Below are 23964 nucleotides of genomic sequence, written 5' to 3' on the forward strand. Positions count from 1 at the left end.
ATCATGTCTGTGTGTGTGTGTGTGTGTGTGTGAGAGAGAGAGAGAGAGAGAGAGAGAGAGAGAGAGAGAGAGAGTCATGTTGATCTGGTGACTAACTCATGAAGAGTCCTAGAGCCTCTCTTACTACCTCCCTACTTCTCTGGGATATCTACTCCCTATGAAGCATTTGTGTTTTATCCTTTCCAGTTGAAAGTTTTTTCTCCTTGGCAGAGAGCAAAACAATAACTGAACAGTTCTTCCTTTGTTCACTTATCCATTATTCTTGTTCTCTCTACCCCCAAAACAATTCTAGTCCATCTTTGAAGCTCTTTCCTCAAAAAGATTTCTAAAAACTCCACCTTTTTGCTGTGCTTAACTTTTCTCGCCAAACTCATATAATGTTGAGCTTTAGCACACTGTACACTATTGTTAGAAAAACAAAGGTTGCTCTTGTTTTCAGCTTCTGCACACATAATCTCCATCCTTTTCACCCCAGTTGCTACATCTGGCGCTGCTGAATAACCTCTAGTCCTAGACACTACTTTCTCCTTGTCCTCCTCTTACTTCTCTGACTGCTTCTCGGCCTCTTAGTTCATCATCCATGTAATTTCCCTAAATGTGAATGTCCTCCCAAGTTCTTTCCGGGGCCCCCTTCTCCCTCTAGAGAGGGATTAACCTTTCTGAACTCCTTTGGTAGTCTGGTGAAACCGATTTTTAGAATAACCTTTTTAAGCACATAAAATAAAATGCATAGGATTACAAAGTAAACAAATCACACTGAAATAGCTACCAATTTTTTTTTAGAGCAAATCCATGGATCTCAGGCTAAGAATCCTAACCCTAAACTCTCTCTTTCTTTTGGGGGAAAAGAAGGGAATGTAAAAGCAAAAGATATCAATAAAAATTTAAAAGATAAGATTTAAGTTGCTGAGCTCCCTATCTATACTCTTTGGTCTCTTTCAACAATTCCTCTTTTTTCCGCCACTCATTCAAATCATTTCTCCTCGTGCCTTCGGAATTTCATGGTTGAGAGGTTCTAATCCTTCCTGGGTTATCTTTCATTGTTTAATTTTCGTCCAGTGGACACTAACTACCCTTTCTCTGAACCCTTTGAAATCAGCTCCCCCCAAATCTAAAATGCATGTCCAACTCTGCTAGGCTTTCATCTCCTTCTCTGTTACAAATTTTAAAAGTCACTTCCCTCAAAGGTTCCTGTTGTTTCTATATAGGCAAACAATATCTCTTTGTTAGCCCACATTAGGTGGAGCATAGAAGTTTCTCTCGATGGTTGTTCTACCTTTGGAAGAATTAAATTATAATTAAGGTAAATCCAAAAATGTTTGTCTTTCTTTCGTTTAAATGTCCAAGTAACTGAAGTCCCAACTAATTCCATGTGACAAGATCATATCATGCTAGGCTTGGCTCGTGATCTGTTTTCCAAATTCTTCAACAACTTCCTCTGTCCGTATAACCTGCATTTGCCAATAATAATACTGTTTCTATCTCTGCCTTCACAATGTATGTGAAGAGCTTCATAAATCATAAGGCTCATTCTAAGTGCCACTATTATTAGTATTAAGCTCTCTGAAGAAGTTTATTTCGCTGACTCTTTTTGTAAACTTTAACTTTTCTACTGTCTCTGGTCTTCCTCGCTTGTTAACAGTCGGGTAGCTGTGATACAGTAGAAAACGTACTCAACTGGGATTCAGGAGATCTGGGCCTAAGTTTTGCTCTATGCCTTACGGGCTGTGTGACTTTGGAAAATCCATTTCACCTCTCTCAGTCTTAATTTCCCTTTGATGTTTGGTCATGTCTGATTCTCCATGACCCCATTTTGGGTTTTCTTGATAAGATACTAGAGTGGTTTGCCACTTCCTTCTCCAGCTCATTTTACAGATGAGGGAACTGAGGCAAAGAGATAACCCTATCTAAGTGACTTGCCCAGGGTCAGACAGTTAGTATCTGATGCCAGATCTGAACTCAGAAAGATGAGTGTTCTTGCCTACAGGAGTGGCTCTCTACCCACTGTGCCACCTAGCTGCCCGGCTTCTCCTTTGTGTCTCAAAAATGGGGAACTGTGGAGGAGTTGCCATAGTTCTTGCACTATGCACTATATGACACAGGGCCATTGTGAGTCAAGTACAATATAACTGTGAGTTAGTATCATCAGCAATCAGATATGCAGATATATCATCTCTAGCATCCTATGTCACTGATTTTTAAATCTTTTTATAATAGAGTTTTCATGGAAGATATTACTGAAAATAAATCAGTAGTGGATCCTAGAATTCCTCTCATGCTGCCATTTCCAAACTTAATCCCCTTCAGAGATAGCTGTCTGTCTGCAACCTGTATTTGCTGAATCTGGCTGACTGTACGGTACTTTTATGGTCCTGTTCGCTGGGTGGTTTGACCAAATCGGTTAAATACAATCCATATTTAGGCATCTACTATTTGCGAGGCGTGGTGGTCAGACCTCATCTAAAGTTTTGGGTCCGCTCAGTGGATTGAGAGCCAGGCCTAGAGACGGGAGGTCCTAGGTTCAAATCCGGCCTCAGACACTTCCCAGCTGTGTGACCCTGGGCAAGTCACTTGACACCCATTGCCTACCCTTACCAGTCTTCTGCCTTAGAATCAATACACAGTATTGATTTTAAGATGGAAGGTGAAGGTTTTAAAAAATAAAGTACTGGTTCTGATTCTGGGTGCCACAATTTAAGAAGGACAATGATAAGTTGGAGGGCTTCCAGAGAAGGGCAGCCAGGCTGGGGGAGAGCCTGGAATCTATGGCATTTGAAGGTCAGTTGAAGGAACTGGAGTTGTTTAGCCAGATAGCTTTCTTTAATATTTAAACGATTGTCAAACAGAAGAGAGGTCAGACTTGTTCTACTTACCCAGGAGGGATGAGGGGAAGTCTTAAAAAGGCAAACTGATGCTTGATATCAAGGGAAAAACTTCCTCACAACTAGAGCTGTCCAGAGATAGAAGAGGCTGCCTTGGAAGACAATGGGCTCCTGCTCACTGAGGGTATCAAAAAGGCTAGATTACCATTTGTCAGGATATCCCCTTTGGATGGGAGTAGGCCTAGAGGTCCCCTGAGGGCCTTTCTGACTCTGAACCTCTATGATTCTATAAAAAGAATTGCAGCAAAGAGAGTCTTAATCTGTTTTAAAGAGATTCCCACATGCCACTTAAACTTTTTCTTAGCATTGGAAAAAGATTAGAGAAACGAAATAAAAATTGAGCTATGACAGGCCACGTCACACATTTTAGAGATGAGGAAGAAGAGGCCCAAGGCTTTTTAAGGCCCTGGTTGAAGCCAAAGTCATACAGCTAGTTAATAACGGAGCTGGGACTAAAATGGGTCCAAATCCCAGTTCAGTGCTTTCCTGTATATCATACTGCATTCAATGATCAAATACTTTCCTTTAGGACGTCAATGCAACTTTGAAAGGTAGTATGATACAAAGGAAAGGGCTCTGTACTGGAGTCAGAAGATCTGGGTTTGAATCCAGACTCTCTCTGAGTATAATCTTGAGCAAGTCCCTCAGTCTGTCTGGGACTTCGGTTTCCTCCTCTATAAAAGGAAGGAGTTAGGTAGACGACCTTTAAAGACATTTCCAGCTCCATCGGCCCGTTTTGAAGAAGCATGCTAAAGTAGGAAAGAAGTGTATGATTTTGTCGGAGGACCTGGGTTTCAATCATGGCTTTGTTACAAACTTCTTGGGTAACTCTGGGCAAGTCGCTTCTTCCCACGTGCCTCAGTTGTCTTGTCTGTGAAATGAGGAGGTTGGACAAAATGACTTCTAAGGTCCCTTCCAGCTATAAAGCTATGGTCTTAACATCAGCTGTTTAGGTGACAAGCCGTTATTAAGCATCTCCTAAATGCCAAGTACTGTGTCAAGTGCTGGAGATACAAAGAGAAGTTCAGATGTGATTCTTTACCCCCAAGGAGATCATTTTCTAATAAGGGTGACAGCATGAAAATAACTATGTACATACATTGTAAATGGAAGGCAATCTCAGAGGAAAGGGGGAACAGGAAGTGGAATCCGGAGAAAATCTCTTACAGAAGGTGGGATGTGACCTGAGTCTTAAAGGAAGCCAAGGAAGCTAGTTAAATGGATCTGAGGAAGACCAGCATTCCAGGAATGCAGAACAGCCAGTGAAAAGACATGGATTCAAGAATATGACAAGCAGCAAACAGACCATGGTAGCCGGATCACACGAAGGGGAATAAAATATATGAAGATTAGAAAGGCAAAAAAAAAAGTTGTGAAGGGCTTGAGTTGCCCACCATATAATTTTATATATGACCCTTGAGGTAACAGGAAGCCACTGGGATTGATTTAGTGGGGAGGCAGGGTGACCTGCCTGCACCTCAGGAAAATCATTTTGAATGGGAATGGTGAAGAAACATGGGGCCTGGAGACCAATGAAAAGGTTACTAAGAGCAATGGCCCAGCTGAGAGGTGATGATGAGGACCTGAGGGTGACAGCTGGGTGAGTGGAGAGAAGGGGATACGTTCTAGAGATGTAGCAGAGATAATATCAGAATGGATGAGTAAAAAGAATATGAGTGAAGAGCTAAGACTGACCCAAAGGCTATGTATGAGCCTGGGTACCTGTTAGAATGATGGTGCCCTTGAGAGTAATAGGGAAACTGAGAAGAAGGGGGAGGGTTTAGGAATTTTTGTTTTGAATATATAGAGGTTGAGACGTCTACAAGACACTGAATCAAAGATGTCCAGATGTCCAAGAGGCTGTGGTGATGTGGGGCTGGAGCTGTTCTACAACTGCTTAATATGTACACATGAGCCCAGAGAGGAGGAGGTCCTTATTCCAGGAGTTTGACTCAAAACTGATCTTATTTTTAAAGTTGAATTTAACTTTTTTACTCTAAATTTAACTCCGAATAATATGAGAATTTACATGTAAGAAGGAGAACAAAAAAGAGGACTATACATGCAACTACAAATTTATTAGGCACAGCTTGCTTTTCAAGTATGTAATAAATTCAACATATAACTTTCAAAGCTATCCTGCTTGTTTGTGTTTCCTTCTGGCCTTCATAAAATTGATCTTTAAAAAATCAGCTCAGACTAAGGTGAAATGAAGCCCACCAATTCTTCATTTTCCATTTATACTGCAGGATGACATATGTGGATATTCAAACAAATAAATATTTATTAGGCATCTACTAGGCACAAGGCACTGGTGCTAGCGCTTTGCTATTTAAAAGCCATTCTTAGATCTCTCAGAGGCTCCATGACCTAACTCATGTGGTCACTCTCTTCATTACTGCAGACTGAAATCTCTATCTCATCCTGTACAATTCCTATCCGTGTCTTTCGGGAACTTCTCCACAAAGAATCTGTCCAAAACAGTGGAGGTGTTTCTCTGAGTCCTTTAATATTGCATGGTACGTGAACTATAAGACAGGTCTGCCTCCTTTTTCAGTCATGCATAACCTTGATCATATCATTTAGGCAATTCACATGTACAAGACATCACTGGTAATATGTTGTATGGTACTTATACCCAGCATGTGTCTTTCCATTGCCCTTTGGATCACTTGGAGTTCCATTATTCACAAGCACATAAGATCATCAAGAAAAACCATTATCAGTTGATATTTCTTGGGAGTCTACAGGATATTTGGTATTATACAAAGTACTTTATGGAATACAGAAAAGATATTATACCGATACTTTTAGAAATGAAATTCTTTCTGAAAAATGCCAATGGATGCTTTTAGGCACGTAATTTACCTTTTGTATTTTATTTTTTCTAATTACATATAATAACAATTTTAACTTAATAAAACATTTTTTGAATTCCATATTCTTTCCATGCCTCCTCTCTCCCCTCATTAAGAAGGCAAGCGACTTGATACAGAGTATACATGTGCACTGAGGCAAAACTATTTCCATATTAGCCATGTTGTGATAGAAAACACAGACCAAAAAAAGTTTTTAAAAATGTGCTTCAATTTGCATTCGGATACCATGAGTGTCTGGATGGAGGCTGATGACATTTTTCATCAGAAGTTCTTTGGGATTTTCTTAAGTCATTTTATTGATGAGAATAGCCCAATCATTTACAACTGATCATCACTCAGTATTGCTGTGAATCATGTTCTTCTGGTTCTGCACACTTTGCATCAGTTCATATGTCTCTCAGGTTTTTCTGAACTCATCATTCTCATCATTTCTTGTAGCACAATATTCTATTACAATCATATACCACAACTTTTTCTACCATTGCCCAATTGATAGACATCCCCATAATTTCCAATTCTTCACCACCACAAAAAGAGCTGCTAAAATATTTTACACATATGAGTCCTTTCCCTTTTTTGTTTCATTTCTTTGGAATGCAAACATAATTTATTTTTAATGATTCGACTGCTATGCACCCTTTAAACAACATTATATAGTGAGGCATACTTGAAGAGCAATTTGTTTTCAATGCAATAAATTTCTTAAAGCTTCCTATGATACTATTAAAAATATGCTTCAAAATCAATAGTATAAAGGGTGGAATCCTTTTTAACATCTCAGAACATCTGTAAATCCACTATAAATGTTCCAAATTTACATATGTACCCACTGAAGGCGCTTAAGGAAAATGTCATGGATTTTGTATAAAGGAAGAGAAAGTTATCTCTGATCCACTCCAACTGATACCACTGAATACCAAATACAGTGATGATTCAAAGGGAATTAGATTTTCCAAAAGTAAATGTCAAATGAAGAATAATTTAAAAAAATACTTTGGTATTCATTTAAATCTATATCCCAGCAACAGGTTGTTCTTTCCAAGACTGTGTAAGCAGAGATTAGAATGCATGTAACTTGTATCCTTCAGTCTCTATCTGCCCAAACAGAACTTCTTCCAAAAAAAAAGATAGTAAAGCAGTTAAAAAGGCAAGCAATTGAAATACTAACCTCAACTTTAGTGAACAGACATGTTCACTGTAGGTACAACGGGGAAAGCTCAATGATTTGGATTTTTAAAGCTGGGAATAAAGATGATTTACACTGGGAACTTGTCCTATCATTGGTAAATTATTTGTATGTTGTAAAATGATTCATCCAGGAGGCCACAGAACTATACTTTTCAACATAACTTCCATTTCTGCTGCTAGGGATGGAGGTATCTAATTTTCCCTGGATCAAATGGAATCAGTATACACAGAAAAGAGCCTTCCTAAAAGTGACCAGTTTTGAAGGTGTTAAAAGAAAGATTCTCAAGATATCTCAGGAGGGATTAAACACTTGGGGAAAAATTACAGATGTTATTATCACTCAAAAAAAGGCAACAGGGAAAATATTGAGAAAAAGAAAAAACTACCAATCTATAAGTACAGACTCCCTTAATCTTAATCAAATCTTTAAAAGGAAGATGAAGGAAGGTTTTTTGGAAACAATTATGATGCAAAATACAAAATCAATAATAAAACATTAAAAAAGGATAATTGAAAAGTGTTAAGGACATCCTTAATGAAGATCTCAGAGTAAGGTGGTAAACTTTTGCATACAGTATTTTACAAGACCATATTCACACAACTGATTAAAACATATGTATATATGATACATATAAAATATAGAACATAATATCAAAAATACATGCTATTTTGTGCTTAATGGTTGTTATCTAAAAGAAGCTCCTGATTTAATTTAACATAGCAAGATTCCTTCTTAAAGATACTCTTCCAGGAATAGCAACCATACTCGCTGGTATTTGGAATCCTAACTTACCCTATAGAGAAGTAAGAGGAAGGGGACTGGTAATAGGAGGGAGGGGGAATAAGGGCATGATAAAAAGCAAAACACCAGCAGGGAGAGACAGAGTGAAAGGAAAAAGAGCAGGATCAAAAGGGGAAAATAAGAAGGAAGGGAATAAACAATTGGTAATCATAATTGTGAATGTGAGTGGGATAATCTCACTCACAAAATGGAATTGGATAGCAGAGTGGATTAAAAACCAGAAGAAATTTTACAAGAAACACATTTAAGGCAGAGTGACACACACAGAGTAAAGGTATGAGTCTGGAGCAGAATTTATTGTGCATCATCCTAAGTAAAAAAAAAAAGCAGGAGTAGCAATCATGATCCCAGAGAAAGCTAAAGCAAAATTAGATCTGATTAAAACAGATACAGAAGAAAATTACATCTTACTAAAAGGTACTATAAAGAATGATGTAATATCAATTCTAAACATATATGTACCAAATGGTATATAGCCTCTAAATTTTGAAAGGAGAAATTAAACGAACTTCAGGAGGAAATAGATAGTAAAACTATACTAATGGGGAACCTCAACTTCCTCCTTTCAGATCTAGATAAATCAAACAAAAAAATAAACAAGAAAGAAGTAAAGGAAATGAATGAAATCTTAGAAAATTTAGAACTAATAGATCTCTGGAGAGAAGTGAATGGCAATAGAAAGGAATATACCTTCTTTTCAGCAGTACATGGCTCCTACACACACACAAATAACCATGTATTAGGGCATAAAAATTTTACAAGCAAATGGAGAAAAGTAGAAATAATAAATGCATTCCTTTCAGATCACAATGCAATGAAAATTATAATCAATAAAGTTCCATGGAAAGACAAATAAAAAATTAATTGGAAACTAAATAACTTAATGCTAAAAGGGGTGGATCAAAGAACAAATTACAGAAAAAATCAATAATTTTATTAATGAGAATGAAAATGAGGCAACAACACATCAAAATTTATGGTATATAGTCAAAGCAATACTTAGGGGAAATTTTATATCTCTAAATGCTTACATCAGTAAAATGGAGATCAATGAATTGAACATGCAACTAAAAAAGACTGGAAAAAGAAGAAATTAAAAATTCTCAATTAAAGACTAAATTGGAAATCCTAAAAACCAAAGGAGAAATTAATAAAATTGAAAGTAGGAGAACCACTGAACTAATAAATAAGACTAGGAGTTGTTTTATGAAAAAATAAAATAAAATAGTGTTGGTTAATTAGATTAAAAAATGAAAGAAGAAAATAAAATAGACTCAAAAAAAGAAAAGGGCAAATTCACCACCAATGAAGAGGAAATTAAAGCAATCGTTAGGAGCTTTTTTGCCCAACTATATGGCAAAAATCTGCCAATCACAGTGAAATATATGAATATTTACAAAAATCAAAATTGCCCAGATTAACAAAAAAGGAAATAGAATACTTAAATAATCCCATCTCAGAAAAAAATTAGATAAGCCATCAATGAACTCCCTAAGAAAAACATTTCCAGGGCAAAATGTATTCAGAAGTGAATTCTATCAAACATTTAAAGAACAATTAATCCTAATACTACATAAACTATTTGGGAAAATAGGTAGAGAAGGAATCCTATCGAATTCATTTTATGAAACAAATATGGTACTGTTACTTAATCCAGGAAGAGCAAAAACAAAAAAAAATTGTAAGGCCAATTTCCTTAATGAAGATAGATGCAAAAATTTTAAAGAAAATACTAGCAAGGTGACTACAGCAATATATCACAAGGATCATTCAATATGATCAGCTGAGATTTATTCCAGGAATGCAGGGCTGGTTTAATATTAGGAAAACTATCAGCATAATTGACCATATCAAAAACCAAACTAACAGAAATCACATGATTATCTTAATAGATGCAGAAAAAGCCTTCAACAAAATACAACACCCATTCCTATTAAAAATACTAGAAAGCACAGGAATAAATGGGCCATTCTTTAAAAAGATAAGTAATATCTACCTAAAACCCTCAGCAAGTATTAATTGCAACGAGGATAAATTAGAAGCCTTCCCAATAAGATCAGGAGTGAAGCAAGGATGTCCATTATCACCACTCTTATTTAATATTGTACTAGAAATGCTAGCTTTAGCAATAAGGAAAGAAAAGGAAATTGAAGGAATTAAGGTAGGCAATGAGGAAACTAAACTATCAATCTTTGTGGATGATATGATTAGAGAATCCTAGAGAATCAACTAAAAAGATACTTTAAATAATTAATAACTTTAGTTAAGATGCAAGATACAAAACAAATCCACATACATCATCAGCATTTCTAAATATTACCAACAAAGTCCAACAGCAAGAGTTAGAAAGAGAAATTCCATTTAAAATCACTCTAAATAAAATAAAATACCTGGAATCTACTTGCCAAGGAAAACACAGGAATTATATGAACACAATTACGAAACACTTTTCACACAAATAAAGTCAGATCTAAACAACTGAGAAAATATTAATTGCTCATGGGTAGGTCGAGCCAATATAAAAAATGACAATTCTACATAAATTAATTCATTTATTCAGTGACATACCAATCAAACCACTAAATAATTATTTTATAGAACTAGAAAAAATATCAACAGCATTCATCTAGAAGAACAAAAAGTCAAGAATATCAAGGGAACTAATAAAAAAAATGTGAAGGAAGGTGGTCTAATAGTAAAAGACCTAAAACTGTATTATCAAGCAGCAATTATCACAACAATCTGGTATTGACTAAGAAATAGAATGGCAGATCAATGGAGTAGATTGGATACACAACATACAGGGGTAAATGACCTTAGCAACCTAGTGTTTGATAAACTCAAAGATCTCAGCTTTTGGAATAAGAAAACACTAATTAACAAAAAATTTTGGGAAAATTGGAAAACAATATGACAGAAGTTATGTGGAACCAATCTCTCACACCCTTATACCAAGTAAAGGTCAAAATGGATGCATGATTTAGCTATAAAGAGTGATACCATGACTAAATTAGGGGAACACAGAATAGTTTTCAGGGCAGATCTTTGGAAAAGGGAAGAGTGTATGACCAAAGAAGGGATTACAAAATATAAAATGAATAATTTTGATTACATTAAAGCTTTTGTGCAAATGTAAAGGAGAAGAAATGTGTAAGGGGTAAAAATAAAAGGTTGGACTAAATTATTTAAGAGTAGGTTAACCAGGAATTAAGTACTTAATTCCAAATGAAAGACTCAACTAAACTAATGTAACCAAGATTAGAAGGGAAACAATAAATGCGGGAAAATGTTTATAATGAACTTCACTGAGAAAGTTCTAATTTCTCAAATTTATAGAGAATTGAGTCAAATTTGTAAGAATACAAGCCATTCCCCAACTGACAAATGGTCAAAGGATATGAACAAGCAATTTTCATATGAAGAAATCAAAGCCATCAATAATGAATCAATAATCATTTGAAAAAAAATCACTCTAGATCTAGATAAATCAAACCAAAAAAATAAATAAGAAAAAGGTAAGAGATATGAATGAAATCTTAGGAAAATAAGAGTTAATAGATATATGGAGAAAAATAAATAGGGACAAAAAGGAATATACTTTCTTTTTAGCAGCACATGGTACATTCACAAAGACTGACCATGTACTAGGGTATAAAAACATTGCAAACAAATGCAAAAAAGCAGAAATAATAAATACAACTTTTTCAGATCATAATGAAATAAAAATCATAATTAGTAAGGGTAATGGAAAGGCAAATCAAAAATTAATTGGAAATTAAATCATATGATTCTCCAAAATTAGTTGGTTAAAGAACAAATCATAGGAGGCAGCTAAGTAGCTCAGTGGATTGAGAGCCAGGCCTAGAGATGGTAGGTCCTGGGTTCAAATCTGGCTTCAGACACTTCCCAGCTGTGTAACTGTGGACAAGTCACTTGACTCCCATTTCCTAACCCTTACCACTCTTCTGCCTTGGAACCAATACACAGTATTGATTCCAAGAAAGAAGGTAAAGGTTTCAAAAAAAGAACAAATCAATTAATTTAATAAATCAAAAAACAAACAATTAATAATTTCATTCAAGAGAATGGCAATGAGGAGACATCATATCAGAATATAGAGATGCAGCCAAAACAGTACTCAGGGGAAAATTTATATACCTGAGTGCATATATCAACAAATCAGAGGGAAGAGGTCAATGAATAGGGCAAGCAACTTAAAAAACTAGAAAAAGAACTAATTAAAAACCCTCAGATAATAACTAAATTGGAAATCCTAAAAATCAAAGGAGAAATTAATAAAATTGAAAGTTAAAGAACTATTGAATTAATAAGTCTAGGTGCTGGTACTCTGAAAAAAAAACAAATAAAATAGATAAAGCACAGGTTAATCTAATAAAAAAAGGAAAGAAGGAAACCAAATTAACAGTATCAAAGATGAAAAGGGCAAGCTCACCTCTAATGAAGAGGAAATTAAGCTAATTATTAAGAACTATTTCACCCAATTATATGACAATAAATACAGCAATCTAGGTGAAATGGATAAAGGGACGAATATTTACAAAAATATAAATTGCCTAGACTAAAAGAAGAGGAAATAAAATACTTAAATAATCCCATATCAGAAAATGAAATTGAACAAGCCATCAAAGAGTAACTCCCTAAGAAAAATTCTCTAGGGTCAGATGGTTTCATAAGTGAATTCTATTAAACATTTAAAGAGCAACTAATCCCAATATTATACAAACTATTTGACAAAATAAGTAAAGAAGGCGTTTTACCAAATGCTCTTTATGACACAAATATGGTACTGATCCGAAAGCCAAGCAGACCAAAAACAGAGAAAGAAAAATACAGACCAATCTCCTTAATGAACATAGATGCAAATTCTTAAATAGAATACTAGCAAAAAGACTCCAGCAAGTGATCAGGAGAATTATCCTATGATCAGGGTGGGTTTTATACCAGGAATGCAAGAATGGTTTAATATTAGAAAAACCATCCACATAATTGACCATGTCAACAACAAAACCAACAAAAACCACATGATTATCTCAGTAGATGCAGAAAAAGCCTTTGAAAAAATACAACACTCATTCCTATTGAAAGTATAAGAATAGATGGGCCTTTCCTCAAAATAATAAACAATATGTATTAAAAACCATCAGCAAGCAACATTTGCAATGGGAATAAATTAGAAGCCTTCCCAATAAGATCAGGCATGAAGCAAAGATGCCCATTATCACCTCTATTATTTAACATTGTACTAAAAACACTAGTGGTAGCAATTAGAGAAGAAAAAGAAATGAAGGGATTGAAACAGGCAATGAGGAAACTAAACTATAACTCTTTGCAGATGATATGATGGTCTACTTAAAAAATCCTAGAGAATCAACTAAAAAGCTAGTGGAAATAATCAACAACTTTAGCAAAGTTGCAGGATACAAAATAAACCCACATAAATCATCAGCATTTCTATATATTTCCAACACATCTCAGCAGCAAGAGTTAGAAAGAGAAATTCCATTTAAAATCACCTAGACAATATAAAATACTTAGGAATCTATCTGCCAAGACAAACACAGGAATTATATGAACACAACTACAAAACACTTTCCACCCAATTAAAATTTGATCTAAATAATTGGAAAAAAATTAATTACTCATGGGTAGGATGGGCTAATATAATAAAAATGGCAATCCTACCCAAATTAATTTGCTTATTTGGTGTCATATCTATCAAACTACCAAGAAACCTTTTTAATGAATTTAAAAAAAATTATAACAAAGTTCATTTTGAAGAACAAAAGATCCAGAATATCAAGGGAAATAATGAAAAAAATGTGAAGGAAGGGAGCCTAGCAGTACTAGATCTTAAACTGTACTATAAAGCACTGGTCATCAAAATAATATGGTACTGGCTAAGAGACGGAAGTGTGGATTTTCCACAGAAGGAAGCATCAATGGAATAGACTTGGAGTAAATGTTCTCAGCAAGATAGTATATGATAAACCCAAAGATTGCAGCTTTTAGGACAAGAACACACTGTTTGACAAAAAAAACTGCTGGGAAAATTGGAAAACAGTATATGTGAGAGAGATTAAGTCTAGATCAATATCTCTCACTGTATACCAAAATAAATTCAGAATGGGTAAATGACTTAAGTACAAAGAAGGAAACTATAAGTAAATTAGGTGAACATAGCAGAGTTTACCTGTCAGATTTATGGGAAAGAAAAGAATTTAAGACCAAGCAAGAAATAGAGAATATTACAAGATATAAAACGAATAATTGTGATTACATTAAATTAAAAAGGGTTTGTACAAAGAAAACCAATGCAACCAAAATTAGAAGGGAAGCAACAAATTGGGGAAAAATCTTTATAACAAAAACCTCTGACAAAGGTCTAATTTCTCCAATATATAAGGAGCTAAATCAATTGTACAAAAAAATCAAGCCATTCCCCAATTGATAAATGGACAAGGGACATGAATAAGCAGTTTTTAGATAAAGAAATCAAAACTATCAATAAGCACATGAAAAAGTGTTCTAAATCTCTTATAATTAGAAAAATGCAATTCAAAACAATTCTGAGGTACCACCTCACACCTAGAAGATTGGCTAATATAACAGCAAGGGAAAGTAATAAATATTGGAGATGTAGAAAAATTGGGACACTAATGCATTGCTGGTGCAGTTGTGAATTGATCCAGCCATTCTGGATGGCAATTTGAAACTATGCCTGAAAGGCTTTAAAAGACTGCCTGCCCTTTGATCCGGCCATACTACTGCTGGGTTTTTACTCCAAAGAGATAATAAGGAAAAAGACTTGTACAAAAATATCTATAGCCATGCTCTTTATGGTGGCAAAAAATTGGAAAATGAGGGGATGCCCTTCTATTGGGGAATGGCTGATCTAATTGTGGTATCTGTTAGTGATGGAATACTATTGTGCTCAAAGGAATAATGAACTGGAGGAATTCCATGTGAACTGGAAAGACCTCCAGGTATTGATGCAGAGTGAAAGGAGCAAAACCTGGAAAACATTGTACACAGAGACAGATACACTGTGGTACAATAGAATGTAATGGACTTCTGTACTAGCAGCAATGCAATGATCCAGGACAATTCTGAGGGACTTATGAGAAAGAACGCTGTCCACATCCAGAGAAAGAACCGTGAGAATAGAAACACAGAAAAAATATATGATTGATCACATGGTTTGAAGGGGATATGATTGGGGATTTGGACTCTAAACAATCACTCTATTGCAAATATTAATAATATAGAAATAGGTCTTGATCAATGACACGTGTAAATCCTAGTGGAATGAATTGTTTGTTAGCCATGGGAGGGGGGAGGGACGAAGGGAGGGAAAGAACATGAATCATGTAACCATGGAAAAATATTCTAAACTAACTAACTAAATGAATGAATGAATATTTAAATGGCATGGTAGACTATTTTCTGAGACTACATACACAACCTTTGACTGACCTCAAAGACAGTAGAATTTTGGCATAAAGATACATCTGTGAATTCACTGAATTTTATTACCTGCACATAAACCACCATTTTGGATGATCCTTTAATTGTTCATGTTAACCTACTGTAATGAGAACCCAGATGAATCCAGATTCAGTTTTTCTCAAAAAGTTCCTTTTTGTATTGGTATGGTTTGGGAGTGACAAAGATCTCAAGAGAAAAGTCCCTGAGAAGATCTGAAGTCATCGGTCAGGATAAAGCAGCTCCTTCCGTAGCTGCTGACTCTGAACCTCTTTAATGACATAAGAGTGACATTATACTAACATTTACTGAAAAAGCAGTGATCAAAATCAATGTGTTTGGTTATCACATAGATGCAATAAGTACTTCCATAAGAAATCCATTATAATACTGTACAACATTAGTGAATTATTAGAGTAGTTAATAGGTGCTTAAATTAATTAGATACCCTCGTGGCCTAATCTTGTGTGTTAATGGAGAATAACTGTTTGTTACAATCAGTTGCTTCTATGGAAGAGAATATATTTGTCACATGAAATGAATGTCTAAAGAATGACTGAAATAGAATTGGGTCAGTGTTATTCTTGTTTAGCGACATTTTACAGCATAACAACCTGAGCTTAAACTTGAGAAAGAAATAAAAATAAATCATCAAGTACTCAGTGTAAATGAATCCCTGAGGGGGGAAAAATAGAGCTACTCAATTAATCTTTATATAAGTACTTTACTGCAATCCCAAAGCCAGAAGTCCTCCCCAGAGGGGAGGAACAACTATTTCCAAAGCTGTTTCTCCCTTTGCTGTCTGACAGTCCTTTAGGAACTTGGTGATCAAGATTTGAATCTCCTCTGAAGAGGGAAGAAGAGACCAATCCCTCCTTGTGTCCTTGGCTCAAAGGTGCTGCTGCTTCTTGGCAGCCCCTTCTCCCTTCTCAGCCTTCCCAAGTGTTTTCCCCCTGGGCAAGGTGTCTCCTGAAGTAATGTTATCAAAAATGTTTTTAATCAAACCAAGTGAATTATATGAAACTCATTTTTATGTATTAAAGTGAACAAAATGATTTTAAATTTATAGGAAGGCACTGATTTCATGCCCCTTCTCCCCTTGCCTTTCCCACAAAACTGGCATTTCTGGAAATTTTATACCTCTACTCATGTTCCATCTTAGGAGGTGATACCTATCTATTTAAAAACACATATGGGCGGTAGCTGGGTAGCTTAGTGGATTGAGAGCCAAGCCTAGAGATGGGAGGTCCTGGGTTCAAATTTGACCTCAGACACGTCCCAGCTGTGTTACCCTGGGCAAGTCACTTGACCCCCATTGCCTAGCCTTACCACTCTTCTGCCTTGGAACCAATACACAGTATTGACTCCAAGATGGAAGGTAAGGGTTTAAAAAAAAAACCGAATGGGAGGCAGCTCAGGGGCTCAGCAGATTGAGAACCAGGCCTAGAAACAAGAGGTCCTGGGTTCCTATCTGACCTCAGACACTTCCCAGCCATGTGACCCTGGGCAAGTCACTTAATCCCAATTGTCTAGCCCTTACTGCTCTTCTGCCTTGGAACCAATACACAGTACTGAATCCCAGATAGAAAGTAAGGGTTTAAAAAAACCCATAATGGGGCTATGAATTGCATCAGTGAAAAAAGTAGCCATAGCAAAGAAATTAGAAATACCTGAAGTATTCAAGAGTTATAGCTTCCTGGCTTTTAATGATTTCCACTTTTTCTGAACCTTACTCACTTTTGCTCAAGTTTGAATTCTTGATTAGGGAAAACATAAGGAAACTGGGTCATCAAATTTCAAAAAAAAAAAAGGTACGGCTCTGTCTCTAAGATGTTAGACATTCAGATGAAAAGTGAAAAAAAATCAGTCAACCATTCAGATATTTGGTGTTGGGTTAACAAAATGTTCAAATGATTGACTGCATTTTTCTTTTTTTTTCCCTTTGGATGTCTTACTGACAGACACAGAATAAGCATGTGAGATCTCTTCAATATCTTTGTGACCTTGATTTTTTTTAAACCCTTAACTTCTATGTATTGGCTCCTAGGTAGAAGAGTGGTAAGGGTGGGCAACGGGGGTCAAGTGACTTGCCCAGGGTCACACAGCTGGGAAGTGGCTGAGGCCGGATTTGAACCTAGGACCTCCCGTCTCTAGGCCTAGCTCTCAATCCACTGAGCTACCCAGCTGTCCCCAGTGACCTTGATTTTTAAAATAATATTTTGGCTTCTCTGATACAGAATAAACTAAGGTCGGGTCTCAGGGACAACTTACTAATGACGGAAGTTGTGAAATAATCACTCTTTTATCAAGGAGAGTTACATAGACTATATCCATGAATAAAACATATGTTCCCTAGTAGCATATGGTAAGTGACGAATGGGTGATATTCTCTCCGATAGACTAATTCTGAAGGCGGAGCAGAATCAGAAAGAAGCAAATGCAGAACACAAAGAAAACAGAAATGCTTGCTTGCCATGGTGTTTGGGAAAGAAGAGACAGAACTCAGAGTATTAAGGGAAGAAAGGGAACCTACTCCCAAGTATATTGGATTTTATCAGTGTGGGCACATCCTCATCCAAAGTCCAATGTAACCCCCGGCAACCTCGCTAGTTGCTTTTCAGAGTTGTCGTGGCCAAAACCAATTACCAAATAAATCTCTCCAAACTTTTTTAAGGCTCGTCCTGGTACAACAGACGTACTTACTGTCCCTGTGACCGTACGCCCTGTCTGATACTTAGGGAAAAGGGCACAAGAACATAAGCACTCACGTGCACGTGTGTTGCCTCTTCTAGTTCTACTGGTGGCTCTCTAAGATGGGTTCTAAGGACCTGGGACCCTCTTGTTTCAAGGGATGGGAATCCCCGGGCAGGGAAAACTAGTATCTTTGTGCTAGCAATGACCAGGTTTCCACAAATGGGTAAGATGGGGTGTGAAACGGTTTTTATTTCTAGTACAATCTTCAGGACAAGCACACGTTTTTACTTGTGTAAGTGGGCGACTTAAGTCCAAAGAACAGGCCGGAAATCTTCTGGGATGTTTTAGGGCTCTCTGGATCCCGGGCTTCCCGTGAAGGGCTGAAGAGGCGCAGGTCTGGGGCCAGAGAACAAGCAAGGCAAGTGTTCCTCTTGAGGGGACATTCTGGCCCAGGCACGTGCAAGGAAATGTCCTGATGGTCCGGATCCTTAAATGTACAGTCCTTGTGCCTTATCCTTATCCTTGTTCTTGGTTTCGTTTCTTGGGAGGGAGGGCGGGAGGGAGGAAGGAGTTTCATGAAGGAGCCTTGCTTAAAATTAGATGTTGAGTTGCTAGCACATGGAGGAAGGAGATTTCAGTCGACAGCAAAGAGCTCGAGGAGAAGAAGCAGCGTGGACAAGGGAGCGGAAATAAGGCTGGAGTCAAAGGAAGGCCCGAATGCTTTCTGGAGAGGTGATTACTGGGGGTCCTGGTCCCGAGGTGGGTGAGACGGGTGTCAACTGAGGGGTTGCTGGTCTAGCACAACTAAATGAAATTCTAGCATTTTAAAATTGTAATTACTTTACGGCTAAGGGAAATTTCAGTTTAGGAGCAGAGCCAGGACTAACCCCAGGCGCTCTGCCTCCTTGTCAGGTTTCCCTCTTTCTTCCCATACTATTTCTTGGGCTAAACAACTGAGGGAAGGGGGTGGGGGTGGGGGGAGGCATGGGATGGAGCACAGGAATGTCTTTTGGGGAAGCAAACCAGATGTTGGTTCTGAGAGGTGGTTGGCCGCCCTTCTAGGGCCTTAAGAAAGGAATGGTATTCTCTAGAAAAATGGGAGAATCCCAAAGGGTACTAGGCACTCGGGCGGAAGGGGCTTACAGTAAGAAAGGTACAGGGAGCCTTTAACATGCTAAGAAAAAGGGGGGAGGGGAGGGGAGGACAAGGGGGTTGGCAAGGGGTACTAGCTTTGAAAACAAGTGTTTGTGGGTGCTTTCAGGTTTCTTTTGATGGCTTCTTTGTGTGTTTTGTTGTTGTTTAGAGGCTTAATTTGGGCTTGTTTCTGTTTGGTTTGGTTGGTGGTAAAAAAGCCCCTGCTTAGTCTTCAGGGCAGGCATAATCATGGCTAGCAGCCCAGACTAGATCTGGTACGACCCCTGCATGCATCTGTAGGATGGAGATCACACTTAAGAAGTGCATGATCTGGTGGGAGTTACACCAATAATCAAAAATCCCGGGCCCCCAGCGCTCGGGCAGCCGGGCCACGTTCACCAGTCCTCCCAGGAGAGCCAGCGCATCCATTCGAAGGTAGCACAGCAGGGACCTCGGGGCGCCAGTGCCTATCCCTAACCACCGGATCCCAAATACCAGCAGGCGGGCGATGGCTTGCCATCCAAAGGCCTGGAGACGGGCGGTAGTGGACAAAGCAGTGAGGGCCCGCCAACCAGCCATGACGGACAGGAAGGCATACATCACTAGGGTGAACAGGCGCAGGGAAGGCCAGCAGACCAGGGTGCATTGGATCATGGGGATGGCTCCGAGGCTGTTGGCTAGCCAGACCCCGCACATATCCAGGGCCAGGAGGTGGGAGTAGACCCGGTTGCCCCCCCGGTGGCACATGAAGAGGTGATAGAGAACAGAACCAGCAGGGGGTGCCAGGCAGGCCAAGAAGTGGGTACAGCCCAGCCAGTGGCCCCAGCCCAGTTGGTCCCAGGGGATGGTAAGGGGCAGCATCACCAAGAAGGTCAGGAGGGCCAAAGCGTGGATGTAGATGTTACCGAGCTCATTGTGTAGGTAGAAGAGGCTGCGCACACACCCGGAGATGCTGCTGGCGGGCCGGTATCCTGTCAGGATGAACGGGTTGAACTGTAGATGAGACGGGGTGTTGATCCAGTCCAGTAGGCGGGGGCCCGACCTCCGAGCCATGGCAGGGTGGCCCACTTTCAACCCTGCCAACTGAGCACTGAGGAGCTCTCTGTGGGCGGCGTCTCTTAGCCCTTGAAGGTTCTATGACGCACCGAGATCACAGCTGCTCCCTTGTTCTACGTAGGGGCGTGCCAGGGTGGGGGGAGGGGTGCCCCGGGGTGGGGGAGGGGAGTACAATCAAGTTCAAGCCAGTATGGGGGCGGGATGGGGAACTATTTTTGCCAGGTGAGAGACCAGGGGCGCTTTCCACCCGAGCTCAGTAGCAGCAAACTGGGCCTCCTCATTGAAGGAAGGGTGTGACAAGGTCCAGAGGCCACGCCCTAAAATATCGGCCCAATCAGAGCTGTAAGAAACGATGAGAGGGAAACCAGAGAAGATTTCTATGAACTGATGCGGAGTGACACGAGAACCGGGAGAATGGTTTATATACAATGGCAGCAATCCCACCCAGAAAACTTTGATACCCTCACTGTCTCTGACCACTGCGCTTACCAACCATGTTTCCCAGGGGACTCGTGATACGATATGCTCCCCATCTCCTGATAGAGAGGCTTAGAGGTCAGACTGTGGCAATAGTGGGGAGACAGAGACCTAGAGGTGAGATGGCAGGACAAAGATCCCAAGGAGGAAAAGGGCTGGGACGATTGGGTGTTCGTTCTTTCTTTCTTTCTTTCTTTCTTTCTTTCTTTCTTTCTTTCTTTCTTTCTTTCTTTCTTTCTTTCTTTCTTTCTTTCTTTCTTTCTTTCTTTCTTTCTTTCTTTCTTTCTTTCTTTCTTTCTTTCTTTCTTTCTTTCTTTCTTTCTTTCTTTCTTTCTTTCTTTCTTTCTTTCTTTCTTTCTTTCTTTCTTTCTTTCTTTCTTTCTTTCTTTCTTTCTTTCTTTCTTTCTTTCTTTCTTTCTTTCTTTCTTTCTTTCTTTCTTTCTTTCTTTCTTTCTTTCTTTCTTTCTTTCTTTCTTTCTTTCTTTCTTTCTTTCTTTCTTTCTTTCTTTCTTTCTTTCTTTCTTTCTTTCTTTCTTTCTTTCTTTCTTTCTTTCTTTCTTTCTTTCTTTCTTTCTTTCTTTCTTTCTTTCTTTCTTTCTTTCTTTCTTTCTTTCTTTCTTTCTTTCTTTCTTTCTTTCTTTCTTTCTTTCTTTCTTTCTTTCTTTCTTTCTTTCTTTCTTTCTTNGTCTCTCTCTCTGTCTCTGTCCCTGTCTCTCTCTGTCTCTCTGTCTCTCTCTGTCCCTGTCCCTGTCTGTCTGTCTGAAAAAGAAGTGAGTGGGAAGACAGAGTGTTATCTGTGAAGAATGGCACGTGAACAGGATTATAGGCTATATGGAGGGGAAAAGGTGGAAGAAGAATGGAAGGAAGGAGCCAGATCATAAAGGGATCTGAACATTGAAAAGAGGATTTCCTGTTTTGATCCTGGAAGTAATAGGGAATCGTTAGAATTTATCAGATAGGTAACATGATCAGATTTTTTTTTTCATTTTAAGAAAATCACTTTAGCAGCTGAATGGGGAATGCATCCAAAGGAGGAGAGACTTGGGGTAGGGGGACCAATGAGAGGGTTAGAGCTATGATCCAAAATTTAGACTGATGAAAGCCGGAACCAGGGTGGGAACAATGTGAGTGGTGATAAGGGAGGCTAGTCAAGAATTGTGAGGGAAGAGATGACAAGACTTGGCAACAGTGAATGTATGTGAAAGGTTCCAGATGGCATAAAGGTTACTAACCCAAGAATCTGAAAGGATGGTAGTGCCCTCAGCAGTGATAGGAAAGTTGAAAGGAGGGAAGGGATGGAGGAGAAAGATAATGAGTTCAGTTTTGGACATGGTGAATTCGAGACACTTCTGGGACATCTTCTAAGATGGCCAATGGGCTGTTAGTAAAATGGGACTGGAGCTCAGGAGGGAGATGAGGGATAGGAAGATACATAAATCTAGGAAGAGGAGTAATGAAACATCAATGCTAAATACATTTGCACCAAATGTACAACATCTAAATTCACAAAGGAAAAGTTAGCTAAGTTGCAAAAAAGATAAAATAACACGATAATAGTAGATGACTTCAATATTTCTTTCTCAGACAAATCTTTCTGAAAGGTAAATGAAACTGAAAATAGGGAGTTGAATAAACTGCTGGGGTAGTTAGGGCTGAAAGACTTAACGACATCTTCTGAATAGGAACATTAAAGAATATACTATTTCTCAAGACCACATGGCTTCTTTACAAAAACAGACAATGCACTACAGAAACTGTCAATAAATATAAAAAAACCTCAGAAATACTAAAACATCCTTAACAGACAATAGCACAATAAAAATCAATAGATGGGAGCACAAACCAAAGAACCTGACCTAAATGGAAGCTTAATGATGACATGCTGAATAATGAGTGGGTCAAAGAACAAAACATAGGAAAAAAAATTAATAACTATGTGAGAGACAAAAATAATGATGAGAAAAAACCACTAAAAGTTCTGGGATGAAACAAAGGCAGTCCACAGAGCAAAAATTACAACCCTAAGATCACAATTTTTTTAAAGAAAAGGAGAGCATCAATGAACTGAATGTACAGTTTTAAATAATTAGAGGACCAAAGAAGAAAAAATAAACACAAAAGATGAAATCTTGCAAATGAAAAGAAGAGATAAATTTGAAAATAAAAAGGCTATGGAAGTGGTAAACAAAACCAAAAGCTATTTCTTTGAAAAAGCGAACAAAATGATAAAATTTTAATGAACTAGATTTTTTTAAAGGGAGGAAAGCCTAATGAATTATGTTTTAATGAACAAGGTAAAAGAAAACACAGTGGAAATTATATACCAGCAAAATGAGAATCTGAAAGAAATAGATTATCTACAAAAGTATGAAATACCCAAATTAGCAGGACAATAAATAAAGCTTTTAACTAACCAATTTCAGAAAGGGAAACCAAATATCAAAAGGGAGGGAAGGGAATCTCTGGCCTAGTTGGATTTAGAAGGGAAACATATCAAAAATTTAAAGAAAAATATCAATAGCAAATTATTCTCAGAAATGGAAGAAGAAAATGTTCTACCAAACTCCTTTTATGATAAAATATGGTATATCCCCAAAAGCATTCGATATTATTGAGTTAGAACCATAGGAATAATGCAAGGGTGGTTCAACATCAGTAAAAACAACTGACATAAAATAATCCTGCTAAGAATAACGCTATCCAAAATCATATTATTAATTCAACACATCAGTCATCAAGAATTCATGAAGTATCTACTCCATGGCAAGCACTGGGCTAAGCATTAGGAATACAGAGAAACCCCTCAAACTGTATCCACCCTCAAGGAGCTCCCATTCTAATGGGAGAGGCCATGGGTGATGCATTTAACACAGTGTCAGGAACATGATAGGGGCTCCACAAATACATATTCCCTTCTCCCATATCCCCCAAATCTAAGGTTACTTCCAGCTAGAGAGCTCATTATCCCTTGATGCAGTCTTTTTTTTGCTACTCCCGATAATCCTTAGAGATCAGGAGGGTAAATATTTTTTCCTGCTTTTATAGAAAGGGAAACTGAGGCTTAGAAAGATTGAGTGACTTATCAAAGATCGTGCAGTTAGTTAGCATCTAAAGTAGCACTTGAACCCAAGTCTCTTGACCATAATTCAGTGCTCCTTCCATTACCTGTTTGGTCTTCTCATCAAGGTTATCCTTAAATGATAAAGTATAAAACTTTCTGTGGGAAAACTGTGTGCTCCTCACTCAACAAGACAAGCAGGCCACAGCATTAGCCTGCCTTGATATGCATGCCCCTTCCCAGGCTGCTTTTTTCATTGCCTTCTGTATATCATGGCTATTCTCTTCTAGG

General features: G+C 37.9%; 1 protein-coding gene across 4 annotated transcripts; it reads right to left on the reverse strand.

The window, feature by feature from the left end:
- Nucleotides 1-19307: 19307 nt before the first annotated feature.
- On the reverse strand, nucleotides 19308-20135 carry LOC123253599 (progestin and adipoQ receptor family member 4-like). Of its 4 annotated transcripts, none has more exons than XM_044682775.1 (2): nucleotides 19977-20135; nucleotides 19308-19754 (listed from the first exon to the last, which is right to left on the reverse strand). In XM_044682775.1, the coding sequence occupies exons 1-2, from the start codon at nucleotides 20133-20135 to the stop codon at nucleotides 19308-19310; spliced, it is 606 nt and encodes a 201-aa protein (XP_044538710.1). The 4 variants fall into 4 exon arrangements, with proteins under 4 accessions (XP_044538710.1, XP_044538708.1, XP_044538709.1 ...); XM_044682773.1 differs by having other exon boundaries at nucleotides 19308-19854; nucleotides 19972-20135; XM_044682774.1 differs by having other exon boundaries at nucleotides 19308-19376; nucleotides 19578-20135.
- Between the last annotated feature and the right edge of the window lie 3829 nt (nucleotides 20136-23964).

Source organism: Gracilinanus agilis, chromosome X (assembly GCF_016433145.1).
Source record: "Gracilinanus agilis isolate LMUSP501 chromosome X, AgileGrace, whole genome shotgun sequence".
NCBI lineage: Eukaryota > Metazoa > Chordata > Mammalia > Didelphimorphia > Didelphidae > Gracilinanus > Gracilinanus agilis.